The sequence below is a fragment of the Ambystoma mexicanum genome, chromosome 2q, assembly GCF_040938575.1.
Source record: "Ambystoma mexicanum isolate Mex_15411 chromosome 2q, UKY_AmexF1_1, whole genome shotgun sequence".
NCBI classification, from domain to species: Eukaryota; Metazoa; Chordata; class Amphibia; order Caudata; family Ambystomatidae; genus Ambystoma; species Ambystoma mexicanum.
In genome coordinates, this window is record NC_090924.1 from 1,303,463,459 (window position 1) to 1,303,480,077 (window position 16,619).

Consider the following 16,619-nt stretch of genomic DNA (forward strand, 5'->3'; position numbering starts at 1 on the left):
GCAAGGGTAAAACACTCCTTATTGCAAACTAATTTGGACAGTGCTGATTATTTCAAAAGATGCATCTGCAAGAAACTGCAAGACTGATGGAAAAAGATTTAGTGAAGGTACAAACTAGAATTGTTTGACCGTGATTACAGTCCAGAGATCAGCAGAGAAGAAAGTAGTTTTATAAAAATGAAGGAATTGTTTTAATGATTCTCAGAATAACGTAAAATGCGCTTCTGTAGATCAATAATCCACACTAATCATGTCTTAATCGATTGCTGAGAGATTTCTCTGCTGGTAGAAATGGAAGAGTCTGATAAATCTGAGCTAGCACATCCGTTTAAAATCTAACATTATATCCTGCCTCTACCCTTAATCATTGTTCACCTTCTGGGTCTCTGGTCATTGTCGAAAGGCGTGAATGTTGTCCCTTAAGGCATCTTTATTTGGGTCTTCTTATTATACCCCTGGACATGACCCTATTTCCCCAAAAAACCTTTGCAAATTGCCCAAACATTCCCAAAATGGTTATTGTACAGGTTCATAGAACCATTTCCACTCTCTCTGGAGCAAATGTTCACCTGCTTCGAAGGGGGAAGGGGTCGACATGGAATCCGCTGACCATGGCCCATGGCCTGAGGAATTCCCATCCAAACACCTCCCACTTTTCCACAGTTAATTCCCAAACCGGGACAAAGGCCGAAAAATAGCCCATGATTCCTCGAACATTAAAATGTCCACGGTCTTTGACAAACACCAACCAATCTGTATCACTCACTTTGCCACAGTCCAGGTTCCTGTTTTCATTGTTCCATTCTCTAATGCCAAGCTATACAATGGGTAAAGTCTTCCCCACTTCTAGCGTAAGGCGCCCCCAAACAGCCTGCATCAGTCATTCAACCTACTCTTGGCCCTCAAACACTAATATCAATGCTGCATATCTGTTTGAAGTGTCTGGAACCACTGGGGCTGAACTGTTCGGTGCCAAGAGGACTATACGAGTTTGGACGTCAGGGATATTTTCATTCGATCAATACTTCACGAAATGAATACACATTTTGATGCATTGACTATATATTGCATTGTATGATTGGCTAATTCATGTCCCCTGTCTTTCCCTTTCACCTGTATTGTTCATCATTTTAATCATTAAATGACTAGCATTGCTTATGTCTCTCCCAGCCGACCCCCCTCCGTTCATTGATGGAATTCGAATCAACAGCCCCCATTATCTAACGAAGATGAAGCTGACGGCCCCAGGGACGCATACATTCACTCTAGTGGTATCTCAGTATGAGAAACAGAACAATATCCACTACACCATCAGGGTACGTACCTGCAGCTATTCTCCAAACTGCAAAAAGGACATGGATTTTGCAAAAATTCAAACTGATAAAGGTTGATAGTAATTAACTCACTTTAAAGTGTCTGTCTATTGATTTGAAAAATGGAAGCAAAATGTGAGAATCGATCCGTTCACACCTAGTGTGCTTGAATCTGTTTCATTTCTCTTTAATTATTGTGCTTAGTGCCATTTGATATTTATTTCTTTGAGATTGTGTTTAAATTGCCATTCGTGTGCATTTGAGGGAATCCGTGGTAGGTCTGTAACATAGTTGTTACTCTATCGACGTACTTTACTGCACACCGACTTGTGATACTTTAGTAATAGTAATACCTACAGTAACAACTGTGTTGTCCTTTATTATTGTGTGTAAAGTATCACATGTGTATGTAAAGTAACAGAGCTAAAAATAAATATAATCCTCAACCGGACTACCTTCGAAACATTGTTTCGTATGGTGTTTTATTTTGAAAACTGGGAGGATAGGCATTGCTTTGCAGTAAACAAAAATGATCATGTGAAAGTGTATGTGAAAAAACGATTAAAAAAATTGTAGTGAACACGATAACAAAGGAAAGAAATATAATGAGGGCATAATTTGATAACTCCTTGCCACCTTTCAGAATAACGTGGGAGGCGGAATTGAAACCCAAGCCAAATAACCAAAGTAGAGTACTGTGCGTTTTAAACTGTGGACATTTCTTCAAATATTGCACATTGTTATTTTTTTCTTTCTGAGGTTATCACGTAGATTGTTGCACATTTTTTGTTACAGTACACACTTGAGTTTATCGACACACAAATGTCACACATTTCTTCGCATGCTCCTGGCTGGCCACTAAAAAGTGAAATTTAGATGTGAAAAAACACAAGAAAAAGACTGTCTTGTGAAATTCTTCACAGCGTGATGCTAAAAGAGGGATGATGCTTGCTTAGATTACATCAGTCCTGTCAGATCATTCTGTCTGTAAGAGCTCTGGTCTTGCATCAATGGAGAAACGAGGTTATAAAACAAAACAGTGTGTTCACATGATCTAATGGGGGATTAGGGTTAGGTGTGAACATCACGCCTTCATCACGACTTATAAAATGTAGAGCAAGTTATTTTTGGCACGTGGGGGTAACCCAGAGTCGTTTTTATTTTTTAGCTTCTAGGAGGCTTTCTTAGTCATAAAAAACGTCTTAAGACTGAGAGCACTGTCTATCCAGTCCTTGTTGGATCCAAGATATCACATCTTTGGGAGAATGGTTTCATTGAACTGCTACAGACCTTGTAAACCTGCAGACTTGCAAGACCCTCTTGATGTCAAAGCTCTTTTTCTGTATCTGACTTCTGTCTACCTTTCTGTATAACAGAGTGAGACCAAACCCAGTGCTCGCTTCTCGAGACGGGATAAGTTGAATCCCTTGGGTCAGGAAATATTGCTGCCTTCTCCTTTCGCACAGACTGACACAAAGAGGTGAGCACACCGGCAACTGCCACGATCAGTGTCTGCAACTGCTAAAGACCCTGAAATGCTACAGAACTACACACAAGTGCTAGTTTTCGATGAGTCCAGAAATAGCATGTTGAGACCACTTATGGTTGTACTAGCATGCCAGGAGTCCCCTATGTGCTATTTTGATTTCTTTCAGTAATAGGTATACTTTTAACACTGGGATCCTGGCCGATGAGTGCTACAGCCATTAACCAGAGGAATATTAGATGCCCCCTGTCTTGTCTATGCATGACCGACAGAATTTTCATAGATTCCTTTGGAATACGCGTCCATTTTGCAGGTGCAAAAAACATGAAGATTCCATATGAATCCAGATAGACAACATCCACCTCAAAATTGCATGCATGCAGACCAGATCACATATTTGTGGATGTCCGAGGCTGCTGGATGATAAATTACGATCCTTGCCCAAGCTCAACCTTAAATGTAAACAAAAATCACACAGTGAGTTAAATGCCTCAGTAAAACGTTTTGTGCATGGTTTTTACTCCACATCTAATTTCAATGCCAGGATGTAAAAAGCCCTTAAGTAACAAATGAACAGCACTCTGAAGAGTGGTTCTCCTACCTGAGCTGCCATCACTGTAACCAGTCCACACCTTCGACCATCAGAGCTTTATTTATTTGTATATATAGAGGAACACTGCTCTTTTGATCACAAAAGAAGGTACAATGATAAGAAATCATATTTGGGGGGGGGGGGGAAGCAGTGAGCTTCTTACAATGGGGTGCGTTTGAGTGACATTCTGACCATATTGTGGAAGAGAGTAAATGGAACAGTCATTGAGGAAAATACATTTGTGGATATACATAGATTAAGACCCGTTTAAATGCCAGCTGTGTTAGGGATGTGACCATGATGGATGAAGTGCTAGAGTGGAGGCAGTGAAAATGAGGGGCAGAGGCTGGTTAGCAGCAAGGCAAACATTTTAGGCAGATGAGAGGTAGGTTAAAAGGGTATCTTGGAAGCGAGGTGGTAGGCTTTTAGTTTGGTTTTGAACAAATCTGTGTGGACATTTTTTTTGGGTGAACTTTTTTTTTCTTTTGAAACTTTACTTTCAAGAGCTGATTCAAGACTTTTCAAGTATTCACAAAGAAAAGTAAAGATCGACTTTGGACATTCCTGGGAAATTGATCTACCCAGGACAGGTGAAGGTTTTCTATCTCCGGCATTACTGATCCCTTATAGTTACCCCCGTTGTGGGTAGGTACATTATGGATATAGCGTGTGGTCACTAAGAAAAGACTGAAGTTCAGATTTCTGAGAAGCGGTTGGAGAAGGAAGGTTAAGAGAATGACACCCATCTGGAAGTTTGGACAAGATTACCTCCTATTGAAGCCTATTCTGGATCTTATTTCTCCTGCCTATGCTTGCACCCTGTTCGTTAAGATTAGAGCAGGTGCTTTACAGTTGGCAGCATTTACTAGTGTTTGGAAGGGGGGGTTCCTCGCGACCTGCCCAGCATGTGGCCTGGCTCCTGAATCAGTAATGCATTTCTGTTATTTTGTAAATGCTATTGTGTTCTAAGGAAAATGTATTTAAACCCACGGTTTACGAGAGAACATGTCAGGAGCTGCCGAGGAGCAGTTGCCTTATGTCAGTCCACTACATCAACTAATGATATTTATTTATTGTTAACTATATTTATCGTGCTTGGCTAAGGAGGACGATTGTATCCAATCTTTCATTGTATTTTCAATGTCTGGTGTATTCTTATGGTATTTTATGTGAATTATCCTGATAGTTGTTTTATTTCCTATATGAATCATGTAATGTATTGTGTATGCTGATGGTAATATTTACCAAATAAAGCACTGTTTGACTGACTGGAAAGAGAATCCAGGAGTTGCCCATATTCATCAAAGAATGGTCCAGTGAGACCAAGAAGGCGATAGATGGAGATGATGTGAACCGACTGAGGCAGAGAAATAGTAGAGACAGTGAATTCCAAAGGGGTGGGAGAGGACTTAGCATTGGAGATTCGTGAGGCCTTGAAGAGAAAAGAGAGTAGGAGTGAAACGCCTCCAACTCTGCCATTCAGACAGAGAGAATGAAGGATGGAGAAATACAGGTTTCATTGATGGCAAGGAGGTCTAGAGGAGGAGAGCTGTTGTGAGAGAGCTTGTGTGAAAGTAATCCATGATAACAGAAGATTTGTTGCGTACAGACTAAGCGTTCCAGAGTGCAATGTTCAGTTGATGCAGTAAGAAAGAGTTGAGTCTCCTAGGAAGAGAGGCGATATGGATAGGTGGTAGAAAAGGTATGATTTGCTTGTTGGCTTTGTTTATTGGAAGTAGGTGAAATCGAGATGGAGTAGTGGGAAATTTGAGATGTGAGTTGTATGATGGGGATAGAAAAAGAGGATGTTGCAGCATGATCATTTGCCCCATTTCTTATAATGTACCTGTAGCTACCCTTGGGGACCATGTAGCATCAGGACCAGCTACCAAATCACAAATTCAGAAGCCAACAGTCACTCCCTGTTATTTCTGATGAGAGACTAATCGTCGGTTCAACAGACACAGGTTGTGCGGTATCACAGGAACACCTGACAAATGTTTTATTCTAAGCCCTCGGCTGGACTTGGAGTCTGCAGTGATTCTCTCTGGCAGGTTTAGAATTCAAGAATGCTTTCCTCCAAGGCTTTCTAAACATGTTCTACTTACTTGCTTCTGTACTTCTAGCATCACCTACCTACTGTGAGATATAAAGTATATCTAACGTATACCCTTTCGACATTCCTTTATACAAAAGCAATAGTGTTACACTGTTTTCTTGTCCATCCAATTAACCTCCTGAGAGCTAGCCTTAATTGCGTGCCCTTTGCTTCTGTAAGGGAGTTGCAGAAGCTAAGGGACATCCTTTTGCCTGCATTTCAGAATTTAACTTTGACTCCTAAGTGTGGGACAGGGGGATTCTTAATAGGGAGATTCTTTTTAACGGTCCTGATATTGTTGCAGAAGACGATTCTGCTGAGGCAGGACATTGGCCGATTGAAGATGGTGACCTGGCCTTGACATGAACCGGGAGTTTATCAATTGTATCACTCTATTTTCGAAGCTTAAATAGTAAGGGACTACTATTGGTATAAACAAACCGGAACATCTGTTGGCCTCAAAATGTAATACAATAAAAATAAGGGGAGGTAAACCTAGAATTCAAGAACAAGTAATGTGTTCATAAAGTATGCTTTTACCTACAAGAGCACTATAAGATATGTGGTTACTTTAGGTACAAAGGAGAGTAGATCATAATCCCTGTTACAAATGTTCAAACATTAAGCATGTGCAATTAAATTTGGTAGTAAAAGCTATTATTAGAGATCATTGTAGCAGGAGGAATCCAACATGCAGCAACAACAGACGTGACAACATAAAAGACAAACTCACGTAATGGAGCGAGGTCTGAGGACCGGAATCATAAACTAAGACGTGTTAAAGATATTCTGATGCAACTAGAAGAATGTTGGACCTTTCGCATACTCCCCAAACTTGGGGCAATGGAAAGCACATGTCCAAGGGCCCTACAGTGAGTCGGGAAACATGGTCAGGGTAACGGGTCACCCAGAAAATCTTTGTCGAGGTCAGACTAATGCCATTGAAGTTCTCTCAGACCATAAAATGGCAGGCAGTTTGTACGCTCAGATACATTGAGAAGCTGCAAATCATAAGAACGTTATGGGCCGCACAGGAGGAGGTACAGTAATACTGAGGGGATCAATAACATGAGCCCAGAGTAACGTGGTCGCAGCTGACTCCATTTGCTCAAATGATTACTTTAAAAAAAAAATGTATTGTGCATAGTTTTACGCAAACCTTTACAATATTAGACAACAGCTTAAAATGCATAATCATAGATCCTCTAACACCAACACCATACAGTTTAATTACTATCACACATTATAATACCATTTCCAATTGCTGCATTTAAGTCCTGATATCTTTCTATTCCTTAAACAACAGTTGCTTTTTTAAGAAAAAGGAAGTAGGGTATTGAGGCCAAGCCTTAATTTACAAATCCACATTCTTTTAGAAGGTGTACAACAGTGAATGTCAGAGTTGCTTCGTGGCCAGATATGATTCTATTCCAAAAGATTTCTGAGATTAACCCCTCCTCATTCATGCTTTCTGAATAGTGTCAATCTCATATTCCAGGTTCCTTCACACTCCATTAGCAAATGTCTCAGTGTTCGGTCTGAGGGAACCACGCATGTTTTACACAATGTATGCGCTTTTTCCTCTTGTTTACGTTTGGCCAGGATCTCCCCAATAGGCAGCAGATTCAATCTTATTCTGAGGAAGTTGGTCCTAACCAGTCGGTCTCAGAACTTTAACAGATATTTCGAGAGGTACCCCAGTTTTTTATCCACTGATTGGAAGGAGTTGGGCGGAGTCGCATTTCTCACTTAAGCAATCGTGTTAATCAATCACCCAACTCCCCTTCACTTTTTACTTTCTGGGGAATATTAACCAGGGTCTCAATGTTTGAATCTGTCTTTTCCAGAAATTCCTTGGCTCTCAGTTCCAATTTTACCAAAAAGTTTGGATTTCGAGAGTTCAAGTTCGACATTGATGTCACCATACAGTGTGTTATGCTCTGCAGTGATGCTCTGTCGGTAAAGTGAGACCAGCTTCCAGTCTGCACAGGAGCCTAGAGAGTTCAATCCCAGTTCAAACCTCAGGTTCCATGACGGTCTACTTATTGGAAGACCAAGAACTTCTTCCAAATAAGAGCCTCTATTTTATCCCAGTTTGTATTCCAGAGCAAAGGCCTGGCCTCTAGGCCATAGAGGATTACTGGTATCACCTTTGATCTATAGAATTTGATCAATGGAAGGATCGAGAACTTGCAATACCTGTTGTTGTAAAGCTTTTTCATCTGAGGGATGAGTGTCAAAGCCTTCATCTCCACATCTAGCTCTTCTTTATAGATTGCTGGAGAATCGTATATTCTATGTTGCAGGTATGTCAGGTCCTCGACCCAGGGAATTATGTGATCATTCAGCACCCAATTCGAGTACTGAATCTTCCTCTGGCTATGTTTGAATACTAGGATCTTGGATTTTAGCGGATTGATCGTCAATCCATTCTCCCGGGCCTACTCGCCCAGTTTCGTTAGCAAGCGCTGCAAACCTATTGCTGTTCTGTCAAGCAAAACAATATCGTCTGCATAGGCCAGCCAGTGGATTCTTCTTCCATTGACCCCCGGGCTGGCCAACCCAGACGAAGAAGTTTCCCATGTCTGCCAGATGTAAATTGAAGAAGAGGGGCGCTCCTAAGCACCCCTGCCTCACTCCTCTCTCCACTCTGATTGGGTTCAAACGGTGACCCTGCTCATCCAGATGAACCCTCAGAGAGGTGTCTTCGTGAACCTCGATTAGCATTCCCAGCAACCCCTCTGGGATCCCCCATCTCCTTAACTTATTCCAGAGATGTGCTCTGTCAACCTGATCAAATGCCTTTGATAGGTCCACCCACGCCCCATACAATGGTTTACCATTCTTCCCCTTTGTGTTTTCACTGACCAGATTTAGAACAAACCCATTCAAAATGGTGGAGAGACCCCAGTTTAAGCCTGTTTGGTTACAAGACAGGATATGTAGGGTATCTACCCATTTTGTGAATTCTCTTACCAAAATGTTTATAAAGATTTTGCTGTCTGTCTAGGAGGGCAATCGGGCGATAATTCACCGCATTCAACCGATCGCCCCCCTTGAAGAAAGGTCTCATTATTGCTGTCTTCCATGACAGAGGGAACCTGCGCTGCTTAAGGATTTCTGTAAATACTTGTTTTAATAATCTTTCCCACAAGCCTGGTTCATTTATAAGGACCTGATAAGTAAGTCCATTTGGTCCTGCCGCTCTAGAGGCTGATTACTTGGAAATAATATCCTGAATGTCCTCCTCCTCAAAAGGCAGATGCCAAGGGACATTGAGTCGCGTATCTATTTAATCTGGTTGGGGGTTCTCAACATTTTTGGATAGATAATAAACCCATTTGGATTCAGAGACTAAGTTACAAAGAGTAGCGCTGAGGTTGGATTCTAACTGACCAACTACTGACCAAAAATGTCGTGAATTTCTTTCATTTACCAACCACAGAATTTCTTCTCCATCATGTTGTAGTCGTGACATCCTTCGATTTACTGACCACAGCTTGTATTCCTGACGTGCTTTTTTTGGCCCCAATTTGTAGTCCATTATCTTGCATTATCTTCAGCCTTCTAAGTTAAAGTGTAAGCTCCCTTTTTTCCCTTGTTGCCTCATTGAAGCAATGCATGTGGATTTGTTTCTTACTCCAGGTAGGTTCACTTGGTGGAAGAATTGACCAGATGAACTTAATAAAGTTTGCCGGCTGACAATTTTCCGACCAGATAGTCAGGAATTTTCTCTAGTTTACGGTTTAGTTTTTTTCCCTCCTGTCTATATTTCACAAGCCTTATTTTGCCCTTGATGTTACCTGTTATCGATTGAGGGTATTTGTCAGATGTTACTACTGATATGTCCGTGGATAACAACTCTAAGCGATAGTTATCACTCCCACCGTCTTGCCTTATATTCAGAGAACAATGCAGTGAAAGAAGACCAGGAGAGACAAAAATATAGTCCAGTGTAGATGACGAATGGCCACAGTGCCATGTTGCATTTGCATCTGTCTCTTCCCCAGTTGATCCATTCAGCATTTTCAAACCCCACAAAGCTAAAAAGTCCATCAAGGTTTGACCTTTTTTAGACTTTATCTTCGGGAAAGGAAACTCATGCCCCTGCCCCCCCCCCCCCCCGTTTCGTAGATACATTCCGCATTAAAGTCCCCTGCAAGAAGTATATTGGTTCCACCAAAGTTCGAAATCCTTCCAGCAGTGAACTCAACATTGCCAAGAAGGCCAAGAGTTCAGAACAGGCGGGGTTCCAGTAAATATTTATGACGATTACGTCGGGATCGGGCATGTCACACTTTAGGTGGATTTTACACGCCTGGATTCCTATTATGTTGTTAAAAATTTGAGATTTGGCTATTCTGTTAAAAATTTGAGATTTGGCTATTACTATTTTTAAATGCCATTATGAGACCCCCTGATGGTCTGCCCAACGCTTTCTGAGATGCAGATAAGCAATGGACTGTATAGCCCTCAGTCTCATTGGGGTTGACAAGCCCCGTTTCCTGCAACATTATGATATAGTTTCCCGCAAATATTTGCTCTTTGATTTTTCTAAATTTGAATATACTGGAGGCCCGCGTGTTCCAACGTACTAATCTGACATCCTTGTTTCTAAACTGTATTCCCACCTCCAATTTCTGTAGGACTTGGGATATCAATTCCAGAAACAGGGTTAAGGCATTTTCTTGCTTCATGTATCCGGCTGGTTTCTTTCTTTTATCCAATAAGGTTCCCTCTAAGCCCGATATTTCCCCCAGATGGGCTACTTTAGGTGTCCCCCCCCCCCACCTCCCTTTTGGGTGCTTCCTTGTTGTGTCTCTGATGGCCTCTCAAAGAAAACTTGCAAATCATGCCGTGCTAGGTCCTTTGTAGAGTTCAGGATGGCAGTCTTTGCTTTTCTTGATGTTAAGCAGACTTCCACAAGATGATAGTTTCCAACAAATGGAAATGTCACAACTTCAATATCCTTGGAGGCTAAAAGATAGAGATTTGACACTTTGTTAAAATGTGCCAAAATTACACTTCGACTGAGCGATTTATGATGAGTGATATTTGGCGTCAGCTTCAACCATACTCTTTGGATAGCGAAGTCCACAATATATTCATCCCCATCTACTTCAGTAGCCTGGTTCCCTTGACGAACTTGGGTGCCCAAGATACTTCTCTCTGTAGCTTCCTTAAGCTCTGTCGATTTTCCCACTCTGTTGCATGTTTCCTGGATAGTAGATGATTTCCTTAACCCAAATCTACCTCTACCGTGCATCTGAGTGCTGCTTAATTCTCCCCCAGTGTCGGAGACGGTTTGCTGATTGACTCTAGAAATATTGGTGCTAACTTTATTTTGTCTAACCGCAGTGTACTCTGTGGTGGGTTAACAAGGGTACTCTGACTTTTAATAGCTGATTTTGTCTGCAAGAATATTAGAGCTCATGGTATTCCTCCTGCTGTCGTACTCTTGCAGCATTTTAATGCTGATTTATTTTGTTGCATTGTGTCCATTACCTTAATTTTTCCAGGCTCACTCAAATTTGTCCCCTTTTCCAGTTCTTAGTGTTTGTGTGTGTTCTCTGGGGGTCTGTCTGCAAGCCCACACTCTGGTTGGTGATCTCTAACACCTCTTCCGCCTGTATTTTCTGTTGGTTTCGGTTTTCCTTTTTTTGTTTCCTGGGTATCACAGGCTTATCTGCCTTTGTAGTTTGGTTCATTTTTCCGTCCATGTCTTGATAGTCTCCAATTCTTTCCTGGACAGATTTTGATGTTTCACCAGAAAGGGTAAGTGATATATTCTTGAGGAATGTATTCACTCCTGTATTCTTTGTCTTTAGATTTTTTTGTTTTTTTGTCTTTTTAAGATCTCTCTTGAGGTGCAGAGAAAGCGTTCTTGATATTTTCTTTCCTCCTTCCTTTCTCCTTCTTCCTTTATAATTGTGGTTGCTTGCCAAGGTCCAAACTTTCTCGGTTTCTTCTGTGATCACTACTATCGCCTCTGCTCGATTTTGGGGCGATTCGATGTTCATTGCTGGCGTGCTGTCCAAGACATTTGCTAGCCGCCTAAATTCTTCCATCGTCGATTCAGAAAGTGGGGCGTCGTCAAAAGGAAGATTCGGCTCATTTTATTTTATCTCTGTTTCTATTGGCAATAGATGGTTTGTTAAATGCTGTGAAAGCTCTTGTAGCAGCTGAAGTGCGGATCCTTCTTATTTGCTTTTTTGCTTTAATGAGGTTTGGATTGCAGAGATAGCCAGGCCTTGCTTGATCACCTGTAATGTGGTATCTTTCATAGTTGGAATGACAATAGAGTTTATGGCAGTGCTGAGGCCCACTACTGCCATATCGCAATTTGCCATTTCTTTTTGTAAGTTCTAAGAGTGTGCCAACTTGTGAGTGCACATCTGCTTAGGGTAGCTCAAAAACAGAGACCAAAGAATTCAGCACAACATTTAAGGCTGATAGTGCCCCCTCATTAGTTTGTGAGGTATCCCTTTCCTAATTGGTAACCAATGGTGTTGTGCTTGTAGCTACATTTACCGGTCTCTCCTCACAATTCTGTCCGGTAGCTAATTGGGCAAGACCCAGTCAAAGCTGAAGTGAGAAACCAGGAAGAAGAGGGAGGCCCTCCCTGGAGGAACCGCAAGCGTGGGGAACACTCGGCTCAACAAAAGACTCTAGCAATTGCAGGAGAGCTTACTGGGCAGACACACAGGCTTTTACCTGGTCCGACGTGGAATGACTATTCGACCAAAGTTTAGCAGCGGACATCCTGGCCAGCCAAGCAGAAGCACGCGCGGTTGCACAAAGGTGCACCCGCTGAGAACCTGCGAGTGCCTCAGAGACTCCACAGTATGCTGGAAGAGCAGAGAAGCCTGAGACCGACCGGGCCAAGACGGATGAGACTTTAGAGGTACAAGGGCTACCAGGGCAGTTGGAAGGGGTACCAGAAGGCAATGGCAGACACTGGAGCTACGATATTAGGGCCTAAGGGAAGCCCCTTGGGTATAAGCTAAGAACCCTAGCGAAAAGGAACTGCAACACCAAGGGGAGAGAATCCCACGGATCTGGGACCCAGATCCTTCTATGAAGAATAACCCAAGTCACAGTACCTGGCAGAATAGTGAACCAGGTATGGAGAACCAAAAGGGAAGAATCCCATGGGTCTAGGACCTGCATCTTCTTATGAAGATCAACCTGAGTATTCTTCATAGTTGCAGTACCTGGCAGGATAGTTAACCAGGACTGCCTCACCCATTTATCCACTGATTGGAAGGAGTTGGGCGGAGTCGCATTTCTCACTTAAGCAATCGTGTTAATCAATCACCCAACTCCCCTGCAGTTTTTACTTTCTGGGGAATATTAACCAGGGTCTCAATGTTTGAATCTGTCTTTTCCAGAAATTTCTTGGCTCTCAGTTCCAATTTTACCAAAAAGTTTGGATTTCGAGAGTTCAAGTTCGACATTGATGTCACCATACAGTGTGTTATGCTCTGCAGTGATGCTCTGTCGGTAAAGTGAGACCAGCTTCCAGTCTGCACAGGAGCCTAGAGAGTTCAATCCCAGTTCAAACCTCAGGTTCCATGACGGTCTACTTATTGGAAGACCAAGAACTTCTTCCAAATAAGAGCCTCTATTTTATCCCAGTTTGTATTCCAGGACAAAGGCCTGGCCTCTAGGCCATAGAGGATTACTGGTATCACCTTTGATCTATAGAATTTGATCAATGGAAGGATCGAGAACTTGCAATACCTGTTGTTGTAAAGCTTTTTCATCTGAGGGATGAGTGTCAAAGCCTTCATCTCCACATCTAGCTCTTCTTTATAGATTGCTGGAGAATCGTATATTCTATATTGCAGGTATGTCAGGTCCTCGACCCGGGGAATTATGTGATCATTCAGCACCCAATTCGAGTACTGAATCTTCCTCTGGCTATGCTTGAATACTAGGATCTTGGATTTTAGCTTATTGATCGACAATCCATTCTCCCGGGCCTACTCACCCAGTTTCGTTAGCAAGCGCTGCAAACCTATTGCTGTTCTGTCAAGCAAAACGATATTGTCTGCATTGGCCAGCCAGTGGATTCCTCTTCGATTGACCCCCTGGCTGGCCAACCCAGTTTCCCATGTCTGCCAGATGTAAATTGAAGAAGAGGGGCGCTCCCAAGCACCCCTGCCTCACTCCTCTCTCCACTCTGATTGGGTTCAAACGGTGACCCTGCTCATCCAGATGAACTCTCAGAGAGGTGTCTTCATGAAGCTCGATTAGCATTCCCAGCAACCCCTCTGGGATCCCCCATCTCCTTAACTTATTCCAGAGATGTGCTCTGTCAACCTGATCAAATGCCTTTGATAGGTCCACCCACGCCCCATACAATGGTTTACCATTCTTCCCCTTTGTGTTTTCACTGACCAGATTTAGAACAAACCCATTCAAAATGGTGGAGAGACCCCGGCTTAAGCCTGTTTGGTTACAAGACAGGATATGTAGGGTATCTACCCATTTTGTGAATTCTCTTACCAAAATGTTTATAAAGATTTTGCTGTCTGTCTAGGAGGGCAATCGGGCGATAATTCACCGCATTCAACCGATCGCCCCCCTTAAAGAAAGGTCTCATTATTGCTGTCTTCCATGACAGAGGGAACCTGCGCTGCTTAAGGATTTCTGTGAATACTTGTTTTAATAATCTTTCCCACAAGCCTGGTTCATTAATAAGGACCTGATAAGTAAGTCCATTTGGTCCTGCCGCTCTAGAGGCTGATGACTTGGAAATAATATCCTGAATGTCCTCCTCCTCAAAAGGTAGATGCCAAGGGACATTGAGTCGCGTATCTATTTCCTCTGGTTGGGGGTTCTCAACATTTTTGGATAGATAATAAACCCATTTGGATGCAGAGACTAAGTTACAAAGAGTAGCGCTGAGGTTGGATTCCAACTGACCAACTACTGACCAAAAATGTCGTGAATTTCTTTCATTTACCAACCACAGAATTTCTTCTCCATCATGTTGTAGTCGTGACATCCTTCGATTTACTGACCACAGCTTGTATTCCTGACGTGTTTTTTTTGGCCCCAATTTGTAGCCCATTATCTTGCATTATCTTCAGCCTTCTAAGTTTAAGTGTAAGCTCCCTTTTTTTCTCTTGTTGCCTCATTGAAGCAATGCATATGGATTTGTTTCTTACTCCAGGTAGGTTCACTTGGTGGGAGAATTGACCAGATGAACTTAATAAAGTTTGCCGGCTGACAATTTTCCGACCAGATAGTCAGGAATTTTCTCTAGTTTACGGTTTAGTTTTTTTCCCTCCTGTCTATATTTCACAAGCCTTATTTTGCCCTTGATGTTACCTGTTATCGATTGAGGGTATGTGTCAGATGTTACTACTGATATGTCCGTGGATAACAACTCTAAGCGATAGTTATCACTCCCGCCGTCTTGCCTTATATTCAGAGAACAATGCAGTGAAAGAAGACCAGGAGAGACAAAAATATAGTCCAGTGTAGATGACGAATGGCCACAGTGCCATGTTGCATTTGCATCTGTCTCTTCCCCAGTTGATCCATTCAGAATTTTCAAACCCCACGAAGCTAAAAAGTCCATCAAGGTTTAACCTTTTTTAGACTTTTTCTTCGGGAAAGAAAACTCATGCCCCCGTTCCCCCCCCCGTTTCGTAGATACATTCCGCATTAAAGTCCCCTGCAAGAAGTATATTTGGTTCCACCAAAGTTCGAATTCCTTCCAGCAGTGAACTCAACATTGCCAAGAAGGCCAAGAGTTCAGAACAGGTGGGGTTCCAGTAAATATTTATGACGATTACGTCGGGATCGGGCATGTCACACTTTAGGTGGATTTTACACGCCTGGATTCCTATTATGTTGTTAAAAATTTGAGATTTGGCTATTCTGTTAAAAATTTGAGATTTGGCTATTACTATTTTTAAATGCCATTATGAGACCCCCTGATGGTCTGCCCAACGCTTTCTGAGATGCAGATAAGCAATGGACTGTATAGCCCTCAGTCTCATTGGGGTTGACAAGCCCTGTTTCCTGCAACATTATGATATAGTTTCCCGCAAATATTTGCTCTTTGATTTTTCTAAATTTGAATATACTGGAGCCCAGCGTGTTCCAACGTACTAATCTGACATCCTTGTTTCTAAACTGTATTCCCACCTCCAATTTCTGTAGGACTTGGGATATCAATTCCAGAAACAGGGTTAAGGCATTTTCTTGCTTGATGTATCCGGCTGGTTTCTTTCTTTTATCCAATAAGGTTCCCTCTAAGCCCGATATTTCCCCCTGATGGGCTACTTTAGGTGTCCCCCCCACACCCCTTTTGGGTGCTTCCTTGTTGTGTCTCTGATGGACTCTCAAAGAAAACTTGCAAATCATGCCGTGCTAGGTCCTTTGTAGAGTTCAGGATGGCAGTCTTTGCTTTTCTTGATGTTAAGCAGACTTCCACAAGATGATAGTTTCCAACAAATGGAAATGTCACAACCTCAATATCCTTGGAGGCTAAAAGATAGAGATTTGACACTTTGTTAAAATGTGCCAAAATTACACTTCGACTGAGCGATTTATGATGAGTGATATTTGGCGTCAGCTTCAACCATACTCTTTGGATAGCGAAGTCCACAATATATTCATCCCCATCTACTTCAGTAGCCTGGTTCCCTTGACGAACTTGGGTGCCCAAGATACTTCTCTCTGTAGCTTCCTTAAACTCTGTCGATTTTCCCACTCTGTTGCATGTTTCCGGGATAGTAGAGGATTTCCTTAACCCAAATCTACCTCTACCGTGCCTCTGAGTGCTGCTTAATTCTCCCCCAGTGTCGGAGACGGTTTGCTGATTGACTCTAGAAATATTGGTGCTAGCTTTATTTTGTCTAACCGCAGTGTACTCTGTGGTGGGTTAACAAGGGTACTCTGACTTTTAATAACTGATTTTGTCTGCAAGAATATTGGAGCTCATGGTATTCCTCCTGCTGTCGTACTCTTGCAGCATTTTAATGCTGATTTATTTTGTTGCATTGTGTCCATTACCTTAATTTTTCCAGGCTCACTCAAATTTGCCCCCTTTTCCAGTTCTTAGTGTTTGTGTGTGTTCTCTGGGGGTCTGTCTGCAAGCCCACACTTTGG

General features: G+C 42.3%; 1 protein-coding gene across 2 annotated transcripts in view; it reads left to right on the plus strand.

The window, feature by feature from the left end:
- CAPN7 (calpain 7) overlaps nucleotides 1-16,619 on the plus strand; it is a 578,129-nt gene that overhangs the window by 474,165 nt on the left and 87,345 nt on the right. Inside the window, exon 17 of one of the 2 annotated variants that reach the window (XM_069648743.1) lies at nucleotides 1,171-1,316. The exons of the other annotated variant lie outside the window; for it this stretch is intronic. Within the exon in view, the coding sequence (XP_069504844.1) occupies nucleotides 1,171-1,316 (146 nt within the window). The remainder of the gene's footprint in view (nucleotides 1-1,170; nucleotides 1,317-16,619) is intronic. 2 annotated transcript variants of the gene reach the window in all.